The sequence below is a fragment of the Scyliorhinus canicula genome, chromosome 1 (genome assembly GCF_902713615.1).
Source record: "Scyliorhinus canicula chromosome 1, sScyCan1.1, whole genome shotgun sequence".
In the NCBI taxonomy this organism is placed as follows: Eukaryota; Metazoa; Chordata; class Chondrichthyes; order Carcharhiniformes; family Scyliorhinidae; genus Scyliorhinus; species Scyliorhinus canicula.
The window spans coordinates 178,297,791-178,324,661 of record NC_052146.1 but is presented as its reverse complement, the minus strand read 5'-3'; the positions used below and the strand labels follow the sequence as shown (position 1 = coordinate 178,324,661).

General features: G+C 44.3%; 1 protein-coding gene across 5 annotated transcripts in view; it reads right to left on the bottom strand.

The window, feature by feature from the left end:
* map3k4 (mitogen-activated protein kinase kinase kinase 4) overlaps positions 1-26,871 on the bottom strand; it is a 186,410-nt gene that overhangs the window by 37,509 nt on the left and 122,030 nt on the right. For all 5 annotated transcript variants that reach the window (XR_005461426.1, XM_038803416.1, XM_038803411.1 and 2 more), the window contains exons 16-18: positions 21,634-21,730; positions 10,068-10,184; positions 9,158-9,258 (exon numbers count right to left, since the gene is read on the bottom strand). Coding sequence is in view for 4 of the 5 variants with exons in the window: in XM_038803416.1 (XP_038659344.1) it covers positions 9,158-9,258; positions 10,068-10,184; positions 21,634-21,730 (315 nt within the window). In the remaining variant the exon portion in view is untranslated. The remainder of the gene's footprint in view (positions 1-9,157; positions 9,259-10,067; positions 10,185-21,633; positions 21,731-26,871) is intronic.

The window sequence follows — 26,871 nt, the reverse complement described above, 5'->3', positions numbered from 1 at the left end:
CAAACATTGTTTGAAAATTTAAACCAGGCAGCTTGACTCGGTTTCACCATGGTATTACCCTGAGGAAAGGATCAGTGAATGGCTGTCCCTCATTTTGCATGGCTGAAACAGGAGCAGTACAGACATTTTCTTTCTGTCTGCAAAAAAAAAAAATCAGGCCTGCGTATATGTACACACATGTAAGCCTTCAGTACATTCAAATGCACCACATTGTGAGCCCAACTGACCATTTCATTGATTTATTTTTATAAATTTAGAATACCCAATTATTATTTTTCCAATTAAGGGGCAATTTAGCGTGGCCAATCCACCTAACCTGCACATCTTTGGGTTGTTGGGGTGAAACCCACGCAGACACGGGGAGAATGTGCAAACTCCACATGGACAGTGACCCAGGGCAGGGATTTGAACCCAGGTCCTCTGTCCCAGTGCTAACCACTGTACCACCGTGCTGCAACCCCCCCCCCCCCCCCCCCCACCCCCCAAATGACCATTTAAAATTGGTTGTCAGTGTATTGTTTTTAACACCAAGAATTATTTAAGAAATATGGTCCAATCGCAGAATTACATGTAATGTTTGAGGGACATGCTAATTGATATGATCCACAAGGCCATAGCGCCATAAGACAGGAAGAGAATTAGGCCACTCGGCCCATCCGAGTCTGCTCCACCATTCAATCATGGCTGATATTTTTCTCATTCCCATTCTCCTACCTTCTCCCCATAACCTCTGATCCCCTTATTAATCAAAAAACTGTCTTTTTTTTTTTAAATTTAGAGTAGCCACTTATTTTTTTCCCAAGGGGCAATTTAGCGAAGCTAATCCACCTAACCAGCATATCTTTGGGTTTTGGGGGAGGAACCCACGCAGACATGGGGAGAATGTTCAAGCTCCACACGGACAGTGACCCAAGTCAAAGATTCGAACCCGGGTCCTCAGCGCCGCAGTCCCAGTGCTAACTGCTGTGACACATGCCGCCTTATCTATCGCTGTCTTAAAGACACTCGGTGATTTGGCCTCCACAGCCTTATGCGGCAAAGAATTCCACAGATTCACCATCCTCTGGCTAAAGAAAGTCCTCCTCAACTCGGTTTTAAAGGATCGTCCCTTTAGTCTGAGATTGTGTGGAAACATCCTCGCCACGTCCAGTCTATCCAGGCCTCGCAGTATCCTGTAAGTTTCAATAAGATCCCCCCCCCCCCCAATCCATCCATCCTTCCAAACTCCAACGAGTACAGACCCGGAGTCCTCAACCATTCCTCATACGACAAGCTTTTCATTCCAGGGATCATTCTTGTGAACTCCCTCTGGACCCTTTCCAAGGCCAGTACATCCTTCCTTCAATAAAAGGCCCAAAACTGCTCACAGGTTCTCCAAGTGGGATCTGACCTGAGCCTTGTACAGCCTCAGAAGTACATCCCTGCTCTTGTATTCTAGCCCTCTCAACTTGAATGATAACACTGCATTTGCCTTCCTGACTGCCGACTGAACCTGCACATTAACCTCAAGACAATCTTGAACAAGAACTCCCCAAGTATCTTTGTGCTTCTGATTTCCTAAGCATTTCCCCATTTAGAAAATAGCCTATGCCTTCATTCCTCGTTCCAAAGTGCATAACCTCACACTTTTCCACATTGTATTCCATCTACCACTTCTTCGCCCACTCTCCTAGCCTGTCCAAGTCTTTCTGCAGCCCCCTTGCTTCCTCAATACTACCTGTCCCTCTACAGATCTTTGTATCATCTCCAAACTTAACAACAGTGCCTTCAGTTCCTTCTTCCAGATCATTAATGTATATTGTGAAAAGTTGTGGTCCCAGAACTGATCCGAGGCACACCACTAGTCACCGGCTGCTGCCTGAAAAAGACCCCTTTATCCCCACTCTCTGCCTTCTGCCAGTCAGCCAATCCTCTATCCATGCCATAATCTTACCCTGAACGCCATAAGCTCTTAACTTATTTAACAATCTTAAATAATTAAATATAATAATTATTTAATAATTAAATAATTTAATCTTATTCAACAGACTTCAGTAATGCTTTTGATAAGGTTCCCCATGGTAGGCTGATGGAGAAAGTGAAGTCTCATGGGGTCCACGGTGTACTAGTTAGATTGGCGAAGAACTGGCTGGGCAACAGGAGACAGAGTAGTACTGGAAGGGTTTTTCTCAAAATGGAGAACTGTGACCAGTGGTGTTCCACAGGGATCCGTGCTGAGACCACGTTGTTTGTGATATACATAAATGATCTGGAGGAAGGTATAGGTGGTCTGATTAGCAAGTTTGCAGGTGACATTAAGATTGGTGGAGTAGCAGATAGTGAAGGGGACTGTCAGAGAATACAGCAGAATAAAGATAGATTGGAGAGCTGGGCGGAGAAATAGCAGATTGAGTTCAATACGGGCAAATGCTAAAAAGATGTGCAGGTTAGGTGGATTGGCCATGCTAAATTGCCCTTAGTGTTGGGTGGGGTTGCTGGGTTATGGGGATAGGGTGGAGATGTGGATCTTGGGTAGGGTGCTCTTTCAAAGAGCCGGTGCAGAATCGTAATGGCCTCCTTTTGCACTATAAATTCTATGAAATGCGAGGTGATGCATTTTGGAAGATTCAATTCAAGAGCGAACTATACGGTAAATGAAAAAGACCTGGGGAAAATTGATGTACAGAGAGATCTGGGTGTTCAGGTCCATTGTACCCTGAAGGTGGCTGCACAGGTCGATAGTGGTTAAGAAGGCATACGGCATGCTTTCCTTCATCGGAAGGGGTATTGAGTACAAGAGTCAGCAGGTCATGTTACAGTTGTATAAGACTTTGGTTCGGCCACATTTGGAATACTGCGTACTGTTGTAGTCGCCACATTACCAAAAGGATGTGGATGCTTTGGAGAAGGTGCAGAGGAGGTTCACCAGGATGTTGCCTGGTATGGAGGGCGCTAGCTATGAAGAGAGGTTGAGTAGATTAGGATTATTTTCATTAGAAAGACGGAGGTTGAGGGGGGACCTCATTGAGGTCTACAAAATCATGAGAGGTATAGACAGGGTGGATAGCAAGAAGCTTCTTCCCCAGAGTGGGGGACTCAATTACTAGGGATCATGGGTTCAAGGTGAGAGGGGGAAAGTTTAAGGGAGATATGCATGGAAAGTTCTTTACGCAGAGGGTGGTGAGTGCCTGGAACGCATTGCCGGCGGAGGTGGTAGAGGCGGGCACGATAGCGTCATTTAAGATGTATCTAGACAGATACACGAATGGCCAGGGAACAGTGGGATACAGATCCTTAGAAAATAGGTGACAGTTTTAGATAGAGGATCTGGATCGGCGCAGGCTTGAAGGGCCGAAGGGCCTTTTCCTGTGCTGTAATTTTTCTTTGTTCTCAATCTCCTATGCGGCACCTTGTCAAAGGCCTTCTGGAAATCTAAATAAATCACGTCCACTGGTTCTCCTCCTTTGTCTAACTTCCTTACTTCCTTGTTACTTCCTCAAAGAACTCTTAACAGATTTGTCAGACATGACCTCCCCTTGATGAAGCCATGCTGACTCAGTCCTATTTTATCATGCACTTCCAAAGTATTATTAGAGAAATACAGCACAGAACAGGCCCTTCGGCCCATGATGTTGCGCCGAACCTTTGTCCTAGGTTAATCATAGAATTTTGGACAATTTGTCATGGCCAATCCACCCAACCTGCACATCTTTGGACTGTGGGAGGAAACCGGAGTACCCGGAGGAAACCCACGCAGTCACGGGGAGGATGTGCAGACTCCACACAGACAGTGACCCAAGTCGAAATCGAACTTGGGACCCTGGAGCTGTGAAGCAATTGTGCTATCCACAATGCTACCGTGCTGCCCTTAAGAAGTTAACCTACACTCCCTTATTCTACCCTAATCCAAGTACCTATCCAATAGCCGCTTGAAGGTCCATAAATTTTCCGACTCAACTACTACCACAGGCAGTGCATTCCATGCCCCCACTACTCTCTGGGTAAAGAACCTACCTCTGACATCCCCTCTATATCTTCCACCATTTATCTTAAATTTATGTCCCCTTGTAATGGTGTGTTCCACCCGGGGAAAAAGTCTCTGACTGTCTACTCTATCTATTCCCCTGATCATCTTATAAACCTCTATCAAGTCGCCCCTCATCCTTCTCCGTTCTAATGAGAAAAGGCCTAGCACCCTCAATCTTTCCTCGTATGACCTACTCTCCATTCCAGGCAACATCCTGGTAAATCTCCTTTGCACCTTTTCCAAAGCTTCCACATCCTTCCTAAAATGAGGTGACCAGAACTGCACACAGTACTCCAAATGTGGCCTGACCAAGGTTTTGTACAGCTGCATCATCACCTCACGGCTCTTAAATTCAATCCCTCTGCTAATGAACGCTAGCACACCATAGGCCTTCTTCACAGCTCTATCCACTTGAGTGGCAACTTTCAAAGAACAATGAACATAGACCCCAAGATCTCTCTGCTCCTCCACATTGCCAAGAACCCTACCATTAACCCTGTATTCCGCATTCAGATTTGTCCTTCCAAAATGGACAACCTCACACTTGTCAGGGTTAAACTCCATCTGCCACTTCTCAGCCCAGCTCTGCATTCTATCTATGTCTCTTTATTCCGCAATCTCATCTTTAATAACGGACTCTAAAATCTTACCAATGACCGAAGGCAGGCTAACCAGTCTATAATTTCCCGTCTTCTGCCTCCCTCCCTTCTTAAACAGTGGTGTTACATGAGCCACTTTCCAGTCCTCTGGAACCCTCCCTGCCTCCAGTGACTTCTTAAAGATCACCACCGATGCCTCCACAATCTCCTCAGCTATCTCTTTTAGAACCCTGGGATATGGTCCATCCAGTCGTGATTTATCCATCTTCAGACCTTTCAGTTTCCTCAGAACCTTCTCCTTAGTGATGGCCACTACAGTCACCTGTGCCCTCTGATTCTCCTGGAGCTCTGGCATCCCACTAGTGTCTTCCACTGTGAAGACTGATGCAAAGTAACTATTCAGTTCCTCTGCCATTTCTTTGTTTCCTGTTATTACTTCTCCAGGCTCATTTTCCAGTGGTACAATGTTTATTTTTGCCTTTCTCTTACCTTTTATATGTTGAAAAAAACTCTTCCAATCTTCTTTTATATTACTAGCTAGCTTCCACTCGCAATTCATCTTCTCTCCCCATATTTCTTTTTTTAGGTGTGCTCTGCTCTCTTTTAAAGACTTCCCAATTCTCTGACTTCCCACTAATCCTCGCCACTTTATATGCTTTTCCATTTATGCTGTCCTTGACGTCCCTTGTCAGCCATGGATGGTTCCTCCTCCTTGGGATGAATTTCTGTTGTGCCGCCTGAATAACCGCCAAAAACGCCTGCCATTGATGTTCCATTGTTTTCCCTGCTAGGCTCCCTTTCCAATCAACTCTGGCCAGCTCCTCCCTCATGTCTTTGTGGTTACCCTTATTTAATTGAATACCGTTACATCGGATTCCAGCTTCTCTCTCTTGAAGTGCAGGGTAAATTCTATCATATTGTGGTCAGTGCTCCCTAAGGATCCTTCACCTTAAGTTTCCTAATCAAGTCTCATTACACATCACCAAATCCAGAATGCCCGTTCCCTAGTAGGCTCTGTCACAAGCTGCTCCAAAAACCATCTCTTAGACACACCAAAAATTCCTTTTCTTGGGATCCACTACCAACCTGATTTTCCCAGTCCACCTACATATTGAAGTCCCCCATGATTATTGTAATATTGCCTTTTTTATATCTCCTGATTTTCTATCTCCTGATTTATTTTCTGCCCCACATCCTGACTGCTGCTAGGGGACCTGTACATAACTCCCACCAGGGTCTTTTTACCTTTGCGATTCCCCAACTCTACCCACAGAGGTTCTATGCCTTCTGATCCTTTATTGCTTCTTGCTATGGATTTTACTTCATTTCTTACTAACGCAACCCACCCTCTTTGCCCATCTGCCTGTCCTTTCGATAGGACACATATCCTTGAATATTTAGATATCTGCCCTGATGCCCTTGCAGCTACGTCTCTGCGATTTATATTTACATAGAACATACAGTGCAGAAGGAGGCCATTCGGCCCATCGAGTCTGCACCGACCCACTTAAGCCCTCACATCCACCCTATCCCCGTAACCCAATAACTCCTCCTAACCTTTTTTGATCACTAAGGGCAATTTATAATGGCTAATCCACCTAACCTGCACATCTTTGGACTGTGGGAGGAAACCGGAGTACCCGGAGGAAATCCATGCAGACTCGGGGAGAACGTGCAGACTCCACACAGACAGTGGCCCAGCAGGGAATCGAACCTGGGACCCTGGTGCTGTGAAGCCACAGTGCTATCCACTTGTACTACCGTGCTGCCCCAATAATAATCACTTATTGTCACAAGTAGGCTTTAATGAAGTTACTGTGAAAAGCCCCTAGTCGCCACATTCCAGCACCTGTTCATGGGAGTCCTGAACAGGAATTGAACCCGCGCTGCTGGCCTTGTTCTGCATTACAAGCCAGCTGTTTAGCCCACTGCTAAACCAGCCCCTGTCCACAACATCATACTGGCCAATTTCAATGTGTGTGACAAGATCATTTACCTTGTTCAGTTTACTGCATGCATTTAGGTACAACACCCTCAGTCCTGCATTGACCATCTCCCTTCCCATAGTTGTCACCTTTTTTTGTTCTGCCTGAGATCCGGCAGTATCTGGGATATATAGTGTGCATGGCATTGTTAAAGCTGAACTCAATTGAGCAAGCTGCTAAGTTGTATGTGCCATATACGTCCAAATAGAGTGTGTTGCCTTGGGATCCCTTGTTGGCCTTCTTCTCACAAACATCTTTGTTGGGTTTCATGAGAAAAGGGTCTTCAAGGGAATGACGCCTAACCTCCTGCCCTTGCATATTTCTAATATTTTGATGATAGTTATATTTAAATCTGAAGCTGTAATAATTTCTTTGCATGTCTTAATGGTTCCAGCCTGCTCTCAAATTCACCTTGAAATGGAGCAGTCAAATTAACTTCCTATCCTTAACATACTGGTTGGGAAATCTGCCAGGGTGTTCTCTACCATTGTCTACTGCAAGCCTATCTTCACTGGTCAATACACGCGTTGGGTTTTTTTTTACAGTTCCATAAACTGTAATATTGGTTTGATCAGCAACCTTGTAAATAGGGGCCAAGCCATTTACTTGCCATGCAAGCTTGATGCTGAGCTAAGGTACCCTGCAGGATAATGACTACCCTGACCAGATAATTTCACGCTGCATATGGAGCAAACTAAACGAGCCCAAGGCGGTCGGTCACTTTTCCCCCCCGAAAAGTGCCCAGCTACCTGGTAGGACAAGGCATCTGAAAGATTTGAGCAACAGGTGAAGCTAGCCATTTCATGCTGTTACTGTACAGGAGCAACACATGGCATTCGCCACAGGATGCTACCATCAAGTCAAATGAGTAATGAGGTATTTGAATTCTTGTACAATGCTAGGTATGTGGGCCTTACATTACATAGACAGGTAGATCGTATCAAGCAACATGTTCCTTCTGCTGTTTGCAACAGGCAAAGTAACCTCCGTATCCAACCATCCCGTGGTTAATGTTGGACAAAAACAGTGTCCAACATTAGATGTGATTCTGCAGTTCGACAACATGTGCTAAATAATCCTCAGTATGCTAAAAATTACACCGACAACAACCAATTTAAGATAGTCATTCGCATTTGCAGTGTGACACATTTGCGTGTACTGGAAGCCACGTATGTTACTACACTGGGCCCTGTTCACTGCAGACAGAAGGAACATGTGCACACAGTTCACCTGTGTTCGCTGAAAAAATAAGTGATAGTCATTTGCTGGTTTATTCCTCAGGACAAAGCCTTGACCAGAGTTAAGTTGCCTGGTTTAATTTTTTTTTTAAATGTTTGGCAGTAAACTGTCAGTCACTATGGCTAAGCCTTTGCCAGAATCACTTTCCAACCGATCAGCACAACAGTTGTCTTGAGTGCAAGGTGAAAAGCTTCTACAAAATATGTCTTTTTTCAGAAATACACAAGTGCTGTACTACCAATTAACAACTATTCACAACCCTTCGAGTGAAGAAACTTCTCACCTCAGCCCTAAATAATCAAACTCTTATTCTGAGTGCGCTCCGGTGTTAATTCTCCAGCCAGAGTGTATAGCCTTTCAGTGTCTACTCTGTCAGCACCTTCAGAATCTTGTACGTTTCAATGAGTTCACCTCTCATTATTCTGGAGAATAAAGGTCCAATTCACTCAACCACCCATCATAGGACAATCCTCTCATGCCACGGAAAAATGTAGTGAACCTTCACTGTACTGCAGGCAAAGTCCTTCTTATAATATGGAGACGGAAACTGTGAACAGCCCAACATTTTTTCTCTACTGATGCTAATTATCTTAAGTTCCTCACTCTTATTAGCCCCTTGGTAACCTGCTATTTCTGATATGAATTGGTGTATTCTATATGATAACATCACATATCGTAGTGATTTCAATCAAACTTCTAAAATTGGTTTAGTTATAGGATAGCTCAATGGTTCAGCTTCCAATGTAACTTTAATAACATGTGGCACCAAGAAATGGAGAGGCATATTAATAACTTACATTTTATAACATTACTAAAATTGTAATTCAGAGAGAGAAATGGGATAGAAAGAGTTGATGGGGAGGGAGAAATGGCTGTACCCTGGCTACATGTGGAACCTGATGCTGCACTTTCAGACACAGTTACATAGGACTTTCAGATCTGTTGTGGTGCTACAGTAGAGTCGAAATGTGAAGTTGCAGGAAAAGATGAACATGATTTGGGAGGCGACAGATTGCTTGGAAATGGAGGTGGCAGATTGCAGGGGGAGGGGGGGCTGGTATCCAGGGGAGGTGGTCAGCGTCAAGATTTGTTTCTTGTAGGAGGTGATAGTATCAGATTCGAAGGAGAGAGTGATAATCTGGAGATGAAACAGTCAACAATATCTGCTAAATGGAAGCCAGGAAAGGAAGTTGGGTGATTATCCAGTTTGATGCAAGTAGTTTGGAGGGAGCAGGAGGTGGACCTTCAGGGTTGCACCAGGGTTCAGTATGGCTGTGTTATAAAACACCACGCCTTCAATTCACGATATTTAATCGTCACTTCCTTACCCTCGCGATCTTCAGTGGGACTGGAGTGTCGGCTCAGTGACTTGAACTGCAGCTCGGCTGCTATGGATGCTAAACGATCATTTTCAGGGACACTCGAACCCCTATTTTGAAACAAACAAGATCACATCAGAAACATTCCAATTCATCTGCATTCCAACACAGCTCAAACATTTACTGGCAATTTACAAACACTGTTTGAAATATAAACAAACAGGGTGGCAAAGTTGGCCAGTGGTTAGCTCTATGACATTCACCATCCTCACTTGGAACTATATTGCCATTCCTTCACTGCCACTGGGTCAGAATTCTAGAACTCCTTTCCGAATAGCACTGTAGGTGCTCCAAATGGACTCCAGCGCTTCATGAAGACAGCTCACCACCACATTCTCATGGGCATTAGGGATGAGGAACAAATGCTGACCTTGTCAGCAAGGCTCACATCCCATGAAAGAATTTTTAAAAACACTTTGGTTTATATTTCCTCTTTAATACTATGTTTTCAAACGTCTGACACAAGATGTTTTAAAAAGCATTGCCTACTTAAGACAGAGAGCAATAGATTATGACATTGAGGGAACCAAGGATTACGGGGATGGTGTACGGTGGTGAATTTGAGGTAGAAAAACCAGTTATGATATTTTTCAATCGTAAGGTGGCTCAAAGTGCTGAATAGCCTACTCGTATTGCTATGAAATAGCACCTCTTATATTATGTTACAACTCAAAACTGAAAGAAAATGTAATTATTTAATAATTTGAGTTCAGCAATGTAGTAACAATTAGCATTATCTGCAACATGGATTCTGGTGCCAAAAGGAAATTTGAGATATCCAAAACTGATTGAACTGATATACGATAAAGAATATACATGTGCCACAAATGCCACCTGTTCACGATGTGAGTAAAGCTACCTTAATTCATTTGCAGTGCTTGCAGACTTGATGTGATTGAGGTCACCACCAACTATAGGGGCTGAGCGAATAGCAGCGATGCATTGGTTCCGTACTTCAGAGCCAAGACTCCTTGGGCTGGTGATAGAGTAGAAAACAATTCAAGAACATATAAAAGTAGCTGACAATTTTGGAAGAAAAATAAATGAAGATTGCATGTAGTATTATTATTGCAATGGTGGTTTGATGTCAAGAGAAAGTTCGGAATTAATTGAATAAACATGGACAAACTGACTAACCACTCCATTTTGTGCACTGAACATATCACAATCATAAAAATAATTATACTTTTCTTAAGATCGTTCTACAATATGGTGAACGGAGTTTCACTATTGTCAATGTCAAATAATGTTTTTAGCTAGCGCATACTATGCTTTTATTTCTCTGTGCTGCTGCAGGTTGCAAGGTGGTTATCGCATAGCAATCAGAAAAAGTGCACTGAATAATGCTATAATCCTACAGTGAGTGCTAAGGATTAAGTGTTCCCACTCCCTCCCTCCCCTCCCCCACACCCCTATGTTATGAATCGGTTCCATCAGGATCTGAAAATTCTCTCAGTTACACAGAAATACTAACTGGTAAACAAAGCTGAAGTACCCTTAACTTCGGAAGATAGAACTTTTAAGGTAACATTCTGACCATCAGTTCAGGCCACCATTAGAAACCAACAATTAATATTCATAGAATTTACAGTGCAGAAGGAGGCCATTCGGCCCATCGAGTCTGCACCGGCTACTGGAAAGAGCACCCTACCCACGGTCAACACCTCCACCTTATTCCCATAACCCAGTAACCCCACCCAACACTAAGGGCAATTTTTGGACACCAAGGACAATTTGTCATGGCCAATCCATCTAACCTGCACATCTTTGGACTGTGGGAGGAAACCGGAGCACCCGGAATAAACCCACGCACACTCGGGGAGGATGTGCAGACTCCGCACAGACAGTGACCCAAGCCGGAATTGAACCTGGGACCCTGGAGCTGTAAAGCAATTGTGCTATCCACAATGCTATGCTATACATCTACCAGTTGGTTAACAAGTGCAGCAAAATAAACTGGTTAGCTCTCGATTTAGAATAAGGTTTAGAATTTTGTTTCGATTATACGCAGATCATGTAACAATGATCTCATGCATGTACTAACAACATGCAGTACATATGACACTTACCATTATAAATGCTGACAGCAGATAGCATAAACAAAAAAATCACTGACAAAAGGGGTACGGTAGCATCGTGCAGTGGCGGACTGGGTCTAAAAATATTGGTTGCCAGGAGACAAAGGGGGCCCACCCACAACTACAATGCTATCATTTAATTTTCATAACGAATAAATAAAATTTTCAAAAAATGCATATGGAAAAAAGGGTACAATTAAAATTTTTGTGGAAAAAGTGTATTTCTTAGTAATTACAGTGTACATGTACTGTACATATTACTGGCAGTAGATACCAAATGTAAATACAGAATGTTATAATTTAATTTTTAATTTATTTTTTTGATTTTAATTGGTTGATATTTTTAAATAGTTTACTGCACAATTTACACATTAACAGATAGTTCAAAAGCACAATAGAGCATTGCATGCAGTCCACTATATTAAGACCAATCGTTTGTATTCGCTAGATGATTGTGCAAATCTGCCAATAATTGCTTCTGCATCCAATTCATCTAACAATTCCTTTTCAATGGATAGCAACATGTATGATTCCAAATTCTCCTCAGACAGCGAATTTCTTAACCTTGTCTTTATGATCTTTAGCTTTGAAAATGTCCTCACATTGGACTGGAGTAACTGATAGTGTGCAGATGACTTTATAAAGTTCATAAAGGTTATCATATGCCTTGTTATGAACTCTGTTGGATGCCAGAATTTTTAGTACACACGATGGGCAAGTGCTGCAAATTTTACAATTGTTGCAACTGGAATCCATATTCTCACCATCATTAAGCAATAGCTTTAATACATCAAAGTTTGAAGCAAAAGAAAACAATTCCAATATTACTTGATCTTTGCTGATTTGTCGGAACAGCTTAATAATACCTTCCAATGCTTCATCTTCAAGGCCCTTCTCTGCAATAGTTTTAAACTTTGCTGGGTCCAAGCAGGACAAATCTTTATACAACTGTTTGTGTTGTACAAAGCGTGATTCTAGTGACTGGACAATGCGATCCATTATTAGGTTAAACACATTTACTCGAAAATCAGCTAGAGAATCTGAGGAATTTCTTTCATCATCAATAAGCTCATCTGCCATTCTTTTCTTCTTCCTCTGCCTCTTAACTGGCAATGCTGCTTCCAACGCATCAATTTCCAATGTTTGATTTTCGTCCATATTCATCTGTGAAATCCTGTCATTACATTTATTTACAAATTCCAAAGCCTTGCTGTGAACGTTATCAAATGTTCTTGTCTGTTCCTTCAACTTTGTTGTAGCTGAATCTACCAAACTCCATGCAGTAAACATATCTAAACCACTTGTCTGTAGATAACTTGATAACGGGGTTGTAGTTTCAAATATATACAAGTAAATGCTGTCAATATGGTTTCAAACTTTAGAAGACTTTGAAGTAAAACATTTGCTTCATGTTTTGTTTTTGCATCAAACTTTTCTGAATCTTGTATCATTGATAAGCATGTCAATAGATTTTCCAAAGCACTGGCAGCGGCATCATCAAAACGTCCAAATATAGTTGTTGCTGCATTGGATTTTCCTGATCATCTGGTCTCACCAATTAGCTTTAATAGTTTCATTTTTTCTTGTCCTAGATGTTTTCCAACAACTTCTATCCATACAGCCATTCTCTTGTATGATGCTTTCACAAATGTTGCTATATTCTGGAGCAAATTGAAAAAAGAAACTGCAGGCACACAACATTTTGTTGTTTCAGTTGCCACCAAATTCAAGACATGGGCATAGCACCATATATGAACATGTTGATCAGCCACATCAGCAATTTTACTTTGTAAACCATTATACTGGCCATGGTAGCTTGCAGCGCCATCTGTGCTATCAGATAAACATTTTTGGGGGTCAATTTTAAGATGCTGTAATGTTTCAATCAATAGATCAAAAAGTCCCTGTCCTGTACCTTCATTACTTGGCACAACTGAAAGTAGTCGCTCACAGATAATACCTTCAAGCACATACCAAATAATAATGCTAAACTGATCGATGAATGAATTATCTTGTGTTGAATCAACCTGAATAGAATAATATTTTGCTTGAGAAACTTCATGACTAATTCTTTCTTGTATCATATTCTTCATAATTTTGATTAACATGATTATAGTTGTTTTACTCAGGTATGTAACAAGTCCACCACGGCCTTTACTTTGAGCCTTTTCTTGTTGCTCTAATCATTTGATTCTTTGTTTAGACGTGTTTTGCACTGCAGAAACGTGAGCTGCCATAATGGGGTCATATTTTGCCATCAACTGCACTGTAGCTAAAAAATTGCCATGATTCAGAACCTCATTATCTAGAATGTAGGCCGATTCATTTCTGTGACCTCGAAAAGGAAGTGCTTGCTTGCCTAACATCTTTATGATGACTATAATCCTCATGACAATACTTCTCTGCTTCAATACTTCTTCTTTCCTTTTAATTATTGATGCTGCAAAAAAATTTATCTAAGGTGCCATCATTAACCACACTGATGTATTGCTGAGCATTTCTGACATGTGTTGTTGTCGATTCATGTAAAGTCAAGCTCTGGCTAATACGCCTGTAGTCACTAAATCCACATACAAAGGGTGATGGATTACAAGTGTTGGAAAACTCAAAGGCTAAGCAGTATGAACAATATAAGCATCTATTTTCTTTGTTATATATTAGCCATTTTCTTGGGATTGAGTCATTCATAATTTTCCTCTCATACAAACGAGCATCAAATGGCAGATTATCAAGTGGCTGAAGTGGATGTTCAGCAAAAAACTGTTTTAGCTTTGCTCGTGATGGATATTGGAAGATTCCAGTAATTGATCATTTTTTTTGCGTAGGTTCATTTACAGGATGTGCTTCAGAAACCAAGTCACTTATGCTTGAAGGAATATCTGATTCCCTTGTCACTAGTTGAAGCTATGTGTTCAGATGTTGCAACTACAGGCAGTACAGATACCGGAACAAGGAAGCCAGAAGAAATGTTGGGCCTGGGTTGATTAGTAATGGATGCACTTGTATTTGTCTCTACATTCAAAGTAGCTCTTCTCTGTTCTTGTAACTCGCATGTTATTGCATCATCACCATGAGCACTGTTTCTTGCTTCTTGATTATTTGTTGCAGAATTGGATATTGATGTGGATTGTGCTTGTGGTATTATAAACTCTGTAATAGGCCTGCATAGCTTGGCTGATTCATTCCTTTCTGCTTCTTTTTGTTCTTTGCGTTTTAGTGACCCAGATTTATGCTTTTTCTTTTCCATGCTGGTAGGGGTAATATTCCTGAAATAAAAACTTAATTAAAAATAGCCCACATTGGGAAAAATGAATATTGATGATTGCAAGAATAACTTGAAGGGACGCCAGATAAACCCCTACTTGATAAAAAATATAAAATAACTTACTTACACTTCAATAGGCTATGTTCATTAGTCAATACTACTGTGGCCTATGCAGCTTCAGAAGAGGAGACAATCCACTGTCCAGTGTTCACACCAGGAAGCAACTGAGACAACTGTTGAAACTTAGAAGTTTGGTCCGACTATAGTAAGACATTAAGAATGGTCCCACGACCAAAGTTAACATGTCCAGTTTGATACCAGTGTAGTGTTACAAGTCTCAACCCTTTGAGTTTACCGATCATGGCTTATCACTTCAATATCTTTGACCTCATGATTCACGGTCAAAGGTACCGCTTCTCCTTTTCGGTGACCTCACAACCCTATGTATTGCTTGATATCCTTTCAAGTTGCCGACCATCTCAAGTCACGAACTGTAACTTTATCTTTAAATTCACACACTCTTGCTGAAAACGTGGATTTCCAACTATGTCCGACCCGGGTGAACCAGCCCCCCCCCCACTCCTTTTCACAACCGTTTAACACTGCTTCGTTCCTTCATACACTGAGTGATTATTTGTTTGTTTCTTTTTTGTATTTTTATTTGGTATTGCTCTTTTTAAAAACAATTATATTTTATTAAGTTAGAATACAAATCTCAGGAAAGAAGTTGGAGATTTATTTATCTAATTAATTATAATTTTTAAGGGCCCTTCAGAGATTCACGGGCCCCTTCTTGGCTCTCCGGGCCCCGGACCGATGTACCGGCTGAACCAAGACTCCTGCTTGATATCCTTTGAAGTTGCCGACCATCTCAAATCACGAATTGTAACTTTATCTTTAAATTCACACTCTTGCTGAAAACATGGAATTTCCTTAATTATGCCCGACCCATGCCCCCCTATTCCACATCCTTCCACTACCTCTCCTGCTTCGTTCCTTTTCATGCACTGCTTATTTGTGTCCTGTTCTCTTTTTTTTTCTTATTCCTTTTTATTACTAAGACAGTTGTCTGTGTTTGTTTCTTTATTGCATTTTTATTTGATATAGGGGGCCCACTTGCCATCGGGCAAGCTGACACCCTGGCCAGTCCGCCACTGGCATCGTGGTTATGTTACGAGACCAGTAATCAGGGGTCTGGACTGATTATCTGGCGACATGAGTTCAAATCCCATTGAGCAGCTGAGGGATTTAAACTCAATTAATTAATTTAATTAATCTGGAATTTAAAAAGCTAGCATCAGCAATGACGACCTGATTTTCATAAAACCCCATCTGGTTCACAAAAAGATTTGGGGGAGAAAAATCTATCCTCCTTGCCTGGTCTGGCTGGCATATGACGCTCGACCCAATGCAACGTGATTTGACTTTGACTTTGCTGCTGTCTGAATCAGCTGAGAAGTCAGTTTATCAAAACCGTTTTTAAAAACAGAATGAGAAACAACCGGACTGATTGCCTGATATCAGCCGACACCAGATTCAGGCATGACAAATATATAATCAGGCGCTGCAAATTCTCTCCCATTAATATCACAGACTAGTCAAGCAACAGCCTAACAGTCATACTTAAGGGATTCTACCTTTTTAGCCAACATTCCAGACTCCATCAACACATTTGGGTATCTTCTATCCCATTAGCAGGAGAGTTGCCAAAAACAACAGCACAATGGTTATAGTGAGGAGGCTGTGGGAATCTTCAACATTGACTCTGTAATCCAGGTTTGCCTAGGTCTCCGCCTTGCCTAGTGGGGCTGGCTGTCCATTCGCCCGTTGTTCCTGCCCCTTTCCGTCGCAGCAGCTTCTCGCCGTCCCCTCGATCTATTGTTCGCAGGCATCTTCTTCTGTGCCTTTTGTGTTCGGGTGGGTTTTAGGAGGCTTTTTAGGCCAAATTCTACGATAAATTTACTGTATTGGGTCAGACTGAGGGGAGAGCTAACTGATGTGCATCCGCTCAGCACATCGCCACCACCGTGTCAAGACTTCCCTATTCTTCTACTCCAATCTTCCGAATTGCTTGCTGTATCTGCATGCTAACTTTGTGTTCCTTTGTAAATACACCCATCTCTGAACATTTAAACGTTTCATATTTTAACAAAGGATTCTTCACATCTCAAGGGTCCCAGATTAGACTCCCCACTGGGTCACTATCGTTCTCCCCGTGTGTGCGTGGGTTTCCTCCGGGTGCTCCGGTTTCCTCCCACAATCCAAAGATGTATAGGTTAGGTGGATTGGGCATGCTAAATTGCCCTTAGTGCCCAAAAATGTTTGGTGGGGTTACAGGAATAGGGTGCTCTTTCCAAGGGTCGGTGCAGGCTCGTTGGGCCAAATGGCCTCCTACTGTATTGTAAATTCTATGTCTAATTCTGCTTTCTATTTGTACTATCATAGCAAATAATCTCACTCTTAACTCATCTGTCAGCTTGTTACACACTCACTTAACCTGTCTATATCTTTTGCAGCTTCTTTGTGTCCTCTGCAAAAGTCGATAGATGTGGCTACTGCGTGGGTGGAGTTAGCATGCTTTCCGTTTTTGTGTATTAGCTTGTTTCTCATTTTCAGCCTAAACCACTGCCTGGCAAGGTGAAAAAAAAAATCAAATATGTAATTCACTCCCCTGTCAGTATGCAGCCTCTCCATTGATAGACCCTCAGCTGTGCTGTCTCATGGTGACACTTCCTTGTGGCCCCAGGCTAAAGCATCAGAGGAACTCAGAAGGTTTGGTCCCCAGACGTGCAGTGTGGAGGCTCACTGACATGTGAACTCGTCATGGCACTCATGAATCAAACTCCCAGCTATGAGTGAATAGCTTCACTGTATGGTGGATACCTCAGGAGTGTTGAAAGCTATGGGAGAAATAATCTGCAGCGGGGCCCAAAGGCAGACTAATGTCTAAATATGTCAGTCATCTTTCAGCCAATCCCTATACCCAAAATGGTGCCAAATCTAATGCTTTACATTATTTTGGACCCAACCAGGCAGGGAGAGAGTTCTTGTCTCCATAGATTTTGCCATGGGATGCACCTTCTCTGCAGGGCATTAACCCAACACAAGAGACCAATTACAAGTGATAATCCCACTTTGATTGATGTAGAGAACATGTATTACAAATAGTCTCTGGTAGTGGGAGGGACCATTTCGTCCCACTGTCAGCGACTGCTCACCTTAAGCTGGGCAACCCTCGGCTAATAAGATGCTGAGCCATCACATTCTATTTGCTTCAATGGGTATTTGGAGTTTAGAGTCTTTGCTGAATAACTGCATGGAATTCATTGCGTCAGGAAAACAAAGAAGAAAGAAGATGCCAACTCTGACTGGCAAGCTGGAATATCAAGTCTATAGGTGCAATTCTCCAGAAAATATTCAAAGTACGGTAGCAAGCGGGAATTGCCACAAGCTTCCCAGCGAAGCCGGCAACACAATTCAACATTCATCGGCCACTTAACGAGGCCCCTCGGGCTTCTTGCCGCAATGAAGGCTCGCTAACTGATTCGCCGGGACCGTGCTCGCCAGCCCCCCGCTAATAAGGTCAGGCAGTACTTAAGCTACACTTGCTCAGCCAACCCCAGCCAACTCCTAACAATGGCGCCCAGGACACCAGCCCCAAGATTCAGTGATGCGGACCTGGGGGTGGCTCCTAGATGCGGTGGAGGTTAGGAGGGGTGTGTGTGTGTGTGTGTGTGTGCCTGTGTGCCTATGGTTGTTTCCTTAATAAACATTCCAGCATTTTCCCAGTGTCTGATGTCAGGCTAACTGACCTTCAGCTCCCTTCATCTGTCGCTCTCCTTTCATAATCAACAATGTTATATTTTCTAACTTCCAATCTGCTGGCTGGTTCTAGAATCTAGGGAAAGATTTTCTAGTACACCCACCAACACTGCGGCTATCCAATTAGAACTCCAGGGCCTCAAGCCCCTGGGGAGGTGTTGGCTTTTAGTCTCTCAGCTTTGCAAATAGTATTTCTCAGTTGATTGTAATTATGTTGGGCTCTTCATTCTCATTAGCCCCTCCGTTATCCTAAATCTGGTGCCATTGGCTCTTTTACTACAAAGATAGATACCAAATATTTGTTCAGCAGCTTTGTCTTTTCTTCATTCCACATTGTAATTTCTTCTAACTCTGCCTCCAAAGTACGAACATTTCCTGTAGCTACTCACCTTTTTAAAAAATATATACTTATAAAAGCTCTTATTGTTTTCATATTCGTGGCTAGTTTACTCTCATTCTAATTTTTCCCTTTCCATCAGCTTTGCTGGTTTCTAAACCACTCCCAATCTTCAGGCTTACTATTATGTGCCACAATATAATGTTCTTCTTTTCATCTAATATTACCCTAAACTTACTAAGCCATGGATGGATTTTTCTTGCTCGGTTTTTATTTTGAAAAGGAATTTGGTGAACAATTTCTAACACAATTAGCAAATGTGTCTAAAAATGACAAACCAATCTGATGAGGTGATAATTCAGTATTATATGTGTGCTAAACAGTGGAAGCAGCATGCTATAGACAGAGTTAAGCAATACTCAAGCAATGAATCCGATCAAAGCTCTGCAAATCCTGCCTCATTCAGTCATGAATGGTGGTAGATAACTAAGCAATCGACAGGTGACAGTTCTATTAAAATCACCATCCTCATTGATGATGGAGCACATGAGTGCAGAGGTCAAGGCTGAAATGTTTGCAACCACCTTCAACAAGTGTTGAGTGGTTGATCCATATTAGCTTTCTCCTCAAGATTCCCAGCATCACCGAAGCTAGTCTTCAGACCATTAAATTTACTTCACTAGACATCAAGAAGCAGCAGAGTACGTTGAATACAGAAACAGCTATGGGCCCCCAAAACATCCTTGCTGTAGTGAAGACTTGTGTCCAGAGCTAGTCACATTTCCCACTAAGCTATTCTAGCACAGCTCTAATACTGGCATCTACCTGAAAAAGTTAGAAATCACCCAGTTAAGTTCTACCCACAAAAATGTCAAATCCAGTCAGTTCTGGCCATCTGCTCATTGATGTTTAATTTAGATTCCACAAAGGCCATGCGACTCATCGCATTATAGCCTTGATTCAAACATGGGCACAAATATCATTGAATTCCAAAGTGGAGGAGAGAGTAGCTGCCCTTGACATCAAGTCAGCATTTGATCATGTTTTGCATCTCCTAGGAAAACTGGGAAATTAGAGGAAAATTCTCAACTGGCCAGAGTTATGCCCAGCACAATGATTGGTGATTGTGGTTGTTGGAGACCCATCATCACAGCCCCAGGACATTGATGCATGGGTCTCTCAAGGCTGTGTCCTGGGCCCAAACATCTTGAGTTGCTTCATCAATGATCTTCCCCTCCATCATAAGGTCAGAAGTGGGGATTGTTTACTGATGATCGTAGTGTTCAGCTCTATTTGCAACTCCTCAGATAAAGAAACATTCAATGCATGCAGCAAGGCCTGGACGACATTCAAGCTTGAGCTGATAAGGAGCACCAGATAATAACCATCGCCAACAAGAGAGAACACCACCCTCTTGACATTCAGTGGCATCGCCATCATCGAAACCCCAGCCTAAATATCCTGGATTCACCATTGATCAGAAACTCAATTTGACCAGCCACATCAACATGGTAACAAGAGGTCAAAGGTACGACAGAAAAAGTCAGGAATACGATGGAATACTTCCCACCTGCCCAGAAAAGTACAGCTCCAACACTTGGAACTGTGGCACCATCTAGGACAAAGTAATCGCTTGAATGGCACCTGAATCATCACCTTCACTCCTTTCACCACCAGCGCAGCCTGTATACATTGGCTATCTCCAACAAAATACAATGTAGAAAATTCTTTGACAAGACTTTCCAAAACCACGACCTCTGCCAACAAGAAGGACAGGTGTTCAAGGGTAGCAAGGGTATTTCCCTCCATGTCACAGCGTACAGATTTGAAACAGGTCGCTGTTCCTTCATCATTGCTAGGTCAATATCCTGGAACACCTATCCATCAGCAGCATGGGAGTAACTTTATCGTGTGGACCGGAGTAGTTCAAGAATGTGACTCACCATCACCTTCTCAAGGAAATTTAGGATAGGCTACATATGTTGGCCTTGCTTGCGATAACCACTTGCCATGGATGAAAAAAAATCCAAAACTTATTAAATAAATTAATTACTACTTACTAGACAGCATGACAATTGGAGTCACAGAGAATAAGTTTTGGTCAAAGAAAAAAAGCAGCAGGATGATTATTGGTTGCAGAGCAAGCAGGCGAATACTGACTGGTCTGAAAGACTGCAGAAGAATGGTGATTAGTCAGACAATCTGCAAGAAAGTGGCTACTGATCAGAGAGACTGGGTGACTATAGACTGCAGGAGGGTGATGACCTGTTAGAAAGACTGCAAGGAGATGAAGATTGCAGGAAACTATGATAATTTTGGTTAGCTCAGAGTTTAGAAAATACAGTCCATAGGCATTTTCAGAATCTCCAGTCGGAGACCACTTCTCATTGGCCAATACAAGAACACTGGAATCAGACATTACTGAAGAATTCTGTGTGACTTAGAACATGGAACATACAGTGCAGAAGGCGGCCATTCGGTCCATAGAGTCTGCACCGACCCAGTTCAATCTTCCACCCTATCCCCATAATCCAACAGCCCCTCCTAACCTTTTTGGACATGACAGGCAATTTATCACGGACAGTCCACCTAACCTGCATGTCTTTGGACTCTGGGCGGAAACCGGAGCACCCGGAGGAAACCCATGCAGACACGGGGAGAATGTGCAGACTCCGCACAGAGAGTGACCCAGCGGGGACTCGGACCTGGGACCCTGGCGCTGTGAAGACACAGTGCTAGCCACTTGTGCTACCATGTTGCCCAACTTACTTGACTTGAACTGGCAAATAGATTTTTGTATTAAATGTGTTTTTGGTGCTGTCATTGTATTCAAAGAATGGCTCAACAGTAGATAAGTCAATAAAATTTCCAGCCCTACTTTTAAATTGTGCAGAAGGGGCGAGAATCAAACAGAGTACTATACCTGAATCCCTCAGGTGTCGGGATGATGAGATGTGGATTAGGTGGGTCACTATGGCATCGAGGTACTTTGATAGGACGAGGGCTATTTCGATGAATTCCTGGAAGGTACATAATGAATTAAGTGCAAAGTCAGATGCCTATTGCAGGTAATCTGTGATAACATTAGTGATCAGGTTCAGGAAACATAAAAACACTTCCAAACAGAACAAATACTGTTGTGAAGCATTAATGCGACAAGCTTGTATACTAAGCAAATTCAATGATAACTTTCATTTAAAAAAAAAATTTAATGTACCCAATTATTTTTTTCCAATTAAGGGGCAATTTAGCATGGCCAATCTACCTAACCAGCACATCTTTGGGTTGTGGGGGTGAAACCCATGCAGACACGAGGAGAATGTGCAAACTCCACACAGACTGTGACCCAGGGCCGGGATTCGAACCCGGGTCCTCAGCGCCGTAGGCAGCAATGCTAACCATTGTGCCACATGCCGCCCCAAATGATAACTTTCATAACAGAAATTGACGAATACTTGTACGATTACGTGATTCTATAACCTTTACAATTTTGTTCTAAATTTAACCCAGATACAACATAAATCCTACTTCCAATTGTTTTCTACAAAAGATAAACTGGGCTTTAATACATGGTTTAAAACTCCATAATTGTTTCAATATTACTCCTCCTCAAATATTATTATAAATAAGCAAGGTCAACTTCCGGTGGCAGCCATGAGCTGAGCGGTTGCTCGAAAGGTGGCACCCTCCTGGAAACTTCTTCTTGGACCTTTTTGACCCGAGGAACAGGCACTAAACCTGTAAAAAGCCAAATCAATTGGACCCCCATCAACAACTTGACTGGTTGGGGATGCCGGTAAGCCACCAGACAGATCGTAAGGGGAGCAAAAGCAGCAAAATAACAAGGTTGACAGTGACCCAAAAGACACTGAAGGTCAAGAACGATGACCAGGAGAACAGGCCAAGGTGCCAAAACCTCTGGATCATTAGGCTACTACAGGGCATAGAAGGTAGGAGCCCAACCGAGTTCATGTCAAAGATGCTCAGGACACTGGTCCCAGAGGAGGACTGCACCAAAACTCCAGAGGCAGAACACGCCCACAGGTTTTTCCACCAGAAGCTGCAACCTTGGGAACCAACGCGGGCAGGAATCATCCGGCTACACAAAGGACAAGGAACGTATCCCGAGTTGGGCAAATTGGAAGGACACGCCATCCGTGTCTACTTGGACATTGGGGCTGAACTGGCCATGCAGCGAACAATGGGGCCAAAGGCATTTTCAAAATCAAGGTGTGATTCAGCATGCTATATTCGACGATACTCTGGGTCACATACAAGGACAGGGACCACTTCTTCAACACGTCGGAGGATGCAAACAATTCTGTGTAAAGAAACGAACTGGGCAAGAACGGAGTAGGATAACTTTAAATCATGGACCTCTATGAAAGGTGGGGGGTTGTATGCATTATCTGTGGTTGTCTGTTTTTATCCTTTGGTTAATTTTTTTCTGTTCTCCTGTGGGTCTTTTCCCCGGTGGGTAACCCTTCGATGTCTCTTCCGCAATTGTCTAGTGGGGAATCAGCATATGCATTGGCAATACAAACTATTTTACAGAGCTTGTGGGATACCAGGGGTTAGGGCCAAAGAGAAGGACTCGATACACAGCGGGGCCAGGCCAACAGGGTGAGGACGGTTCTTGCACACCTCCTTGGGCGTCAAGGCTGACACTCCGCCAGCCCAAAACAGAGCGATACGAAATAGGGAAGGTAAAGTCAGGGCAGGGGGCACACCATACTAGTGAATATTCTGTAAACCGGAGTAACGAACTGTGGGAGAGGCTTCCTGAAAAGGAGGGAAGTCTGGCAGGACTTGAAGGATGCAACAGGGGGATAGAATGCTGGGCACACAGTTTACACGGGGATATGGGTGGAAAGAGGAAAGTGGCGGCAGCCATCTTGAACGGGCCAAGAATAAAGGCAAACCCGGGCATGCAGGGGCATGTCCACGAGGCAAACATGGCTGACCCCAAAGAAGCAAGTGACAGAAACCCTCCATCAGGATAGTCACCTGAAACGTGAGGGTACTTAATGGCCCAATCAAAAGATCCCGACTCTTTGCCCACCTGAAAATCCTGAGGGTCGACGTAATCTTTCTCCAGTAGACGCACCCAAGAACTAAAGACCAGACGAGGGTAAGCTTTTTGAAAAAGGATGACATTGGCCATCAACAGGTACATGAACTGCGACCAGAATGGGGAGGTACCTCCCTCCACATTCTGAAAATATTGAAGATAGTGATCAGAGGGGAGATAATAGCATAACGGACTCATTGGGAAAGGAGACAAAAGGCAGCCGGACGGTGGTTGCTAGACCCCATACTAGAAGTGGATCGGCGGGGGCCGTGGAGTTGCTCATAGAGAGGAAAAGATTACAAATGGAATTCTACCTGCTCTCCACCGGGAAAGCAGTGAACCGCCTCTGGTGGACATGGGAGACCTTCTACGAACATGGGGACAAGGCCAGCTGCCTGCTGGCCCACCAGTGGAGAAAACAGGCAGCCACATAAGAGATAACGCAGATCCGGGACAGGTGGTCACAGCTCCAGAGGAAATCAATGGAGCCTTTGCAATCTTCTACCCGGGACTGTACACATCTGAGCCCCCAGAGAGAGAATCAAAGGTGAAACAGTTCTTGGACGGACTGGTCTTCCCAGGTGTGGGGGAGGAAAAGGTACAGTGATTGGAAGCACTGTTGGGTCAAGAGGTGGTCATGGAGTGCATCAACTCCATGCAATCCAAGAAGGCACCAGGACCTTTAGCAGCAGAACCTCCCCCGCACCTGCGGGAGATGTTCAATGCCTCATTGCCGAGGGGGGCCTTGCCATCCACGCTGGCACAGGCCTTGATCTCACAGATCCCGAAGAAAGACAAAGACTCGGTAGCGCGTGGGTCACACAGACCCATCTCATTCCTGAACACTGACCTAAATTTCCAAGTGCAAATTCTGGCACGACGACTGGAGAGTTGCTTGCCAGAAGTTAACGTACAATATCTGGTTTGTCAGGGCAGACAGCTGATGGCAGACAACAAGGGGGGGGGGGGGGGGGGGGGGGGATTCTCCAAATTGGAGACAAAGTGGTTGTGCCATCGCGAATGCCGTCGCGCTTCACGACGACGCAAAACGGGCACTGGGACGACCGATTCTGACCCCCACAGGGGTCCAGCACAGCGCTGGAGCAGTTCATGCCGCTCCAGCCTCCCTTCCCGGCGCCAAATGGGTGCCACGCCAATCCACGCATGCGCAGTTGGGCCGCGCCAACCTGCGCATGCACGGGGGACTTCTTTAGCACGCGGCCCTGACTCAACATGGTGTCGGGGTTCAGGGGCCGGACATGCAACAAAGTAGGCCGGGGGGGGGGGGACGCTGACCTGCCGACTGGTGGGCCCCGATAGTGGGCCAGACCCCAATCGGAGGACCCCCCCCCCCCCCCCAGTGAAGGAACGCTTTTCCCCGTCCCACAGGCCCCCTCCCCGAGCCTTCGCGCAGAGTTCCCAACGGCAGCGACCAGGGGTGAACGGCGCCAGCAGGACTGTCGTATCCGCGTGGCCCATTTGGGCCGGAGCCCACCGATTCCAGCGGCCCGCGCCGCGTCAAACACGCCAGCGCAAATGGCGCCGATTCTCCGCACCTCGGAGAACCACGCGCCGGGCCGGAGAATCGCCGCAACCGCGCCCCGTCGGCGATTCTCCGGCCCGGCACGTGGCTCGGAGAATCGCGCCTCAGGTGCCTGTTTAACATAGTCATGTCCCCAACCAGTGAGGAGACACCAGAGGTGATATCTCCCTGGACGCAGATAAAGTCTTCGACCAGGTGGTGGAAGTACCTCTCGGGTAACTGGAACGATTTGGATTCGGACCAGTGTTAAACTCGCTCCCATGACGAGCTTACGGATGAACATCACCAGTTCAAATTACTTCCGGCAGCACAGAAGCATGAGGCAGGGGTGCCCACTGTCCCCGCTGCTGTTCACTCTGGCAATTGAGCCACTGGCTATCGCGCTCATGTCAGCGGAGAGGTTTAGAGGCATTCTGTGATGAAGTAGGGAGCACAGAGTCTCTCTCTATGCAGAAGACCTGCTGCTCTACATCTCGAATCCCCAAGCCAGCAGGAGAAAGATAATGAACTCCCGAGAGAGTTCAGAGCCTTCTGGGGAAACAAATTAAATCCGAGCAAGAGCGAAACCTTCCCAGTGAACCCACAGGGGGAAAAGCAGAACTGGGAACGCTGCTGTTCAAACCAGTCCAAATTAAATTCAAATAGCTGGGGATCTAGATAGCCCACAACTGGGCCCAGCTCCACAAGTGGATCCGGTCTAGCTTGGTGGAGGTGGTGAATGGGGACGTGCGGAGGTGGGACTCACTCCTGCTCTCCTTGGCGGGGAGAGTACAGATAATAAAGATGATAACCCTGTCAAGGTTCCTCATAATGTTTAGATCGCTCCCGATCTTCATCCCCAAATCCTTCATCACCAAGGTGGACAAACTAATCTCGGCCTTCGTCTAGGCAGGAAAGAACCCCAGGATCTATAAAACTGTTCTGCAAAGAGGGTGGCTTGACATTGCTTAACCACCTGTACTACTAATGGGCAGCAAACGTAGAACAGGTGTGGAATGGGTCACTACCTCACTCCCATTCCCCCCAGCCAAGTACTCGCCCGGTGATGGTAGCATCACTGAAAGCCTGGAACCAGCTTATGCCCTATTTCAGGTTAAGAGACAAGATGCATCCCAGTAGAACAGACATCACATACAAAACCTGGAGAAGGGAGGAAGGGGTGTTGAGGGCCCGATACATGTACGTGGACGGCAGAGTAGCAACCTTAGAGGAACTAACAGAGAAGTTCCAACTCCCGAAATGGAGCAACGTTTGATATTTTCAGAACGAGCCTTCCGCCACAAGGTCCCCCAGTTACCCAGGCGCACCCCACTAGACAGATTGATATCACAGGATGAGTTAGGGGAGGGCAAGTGTGCATACATATATGGACAACCACTAGAAGAGGTAATGACCCCACTGGACGAAACAAGAGAGATGGGAGGAAGAACTAGGCCTTGAGCTAGGAGGACGACTCTGGACCGAGATCTTGCACAGAGTAAGCTCCACCTCCTCATGCACGAGGCTGAGCTTGATGCAACTGAATGTAGTGCACAAGGCACACCTGA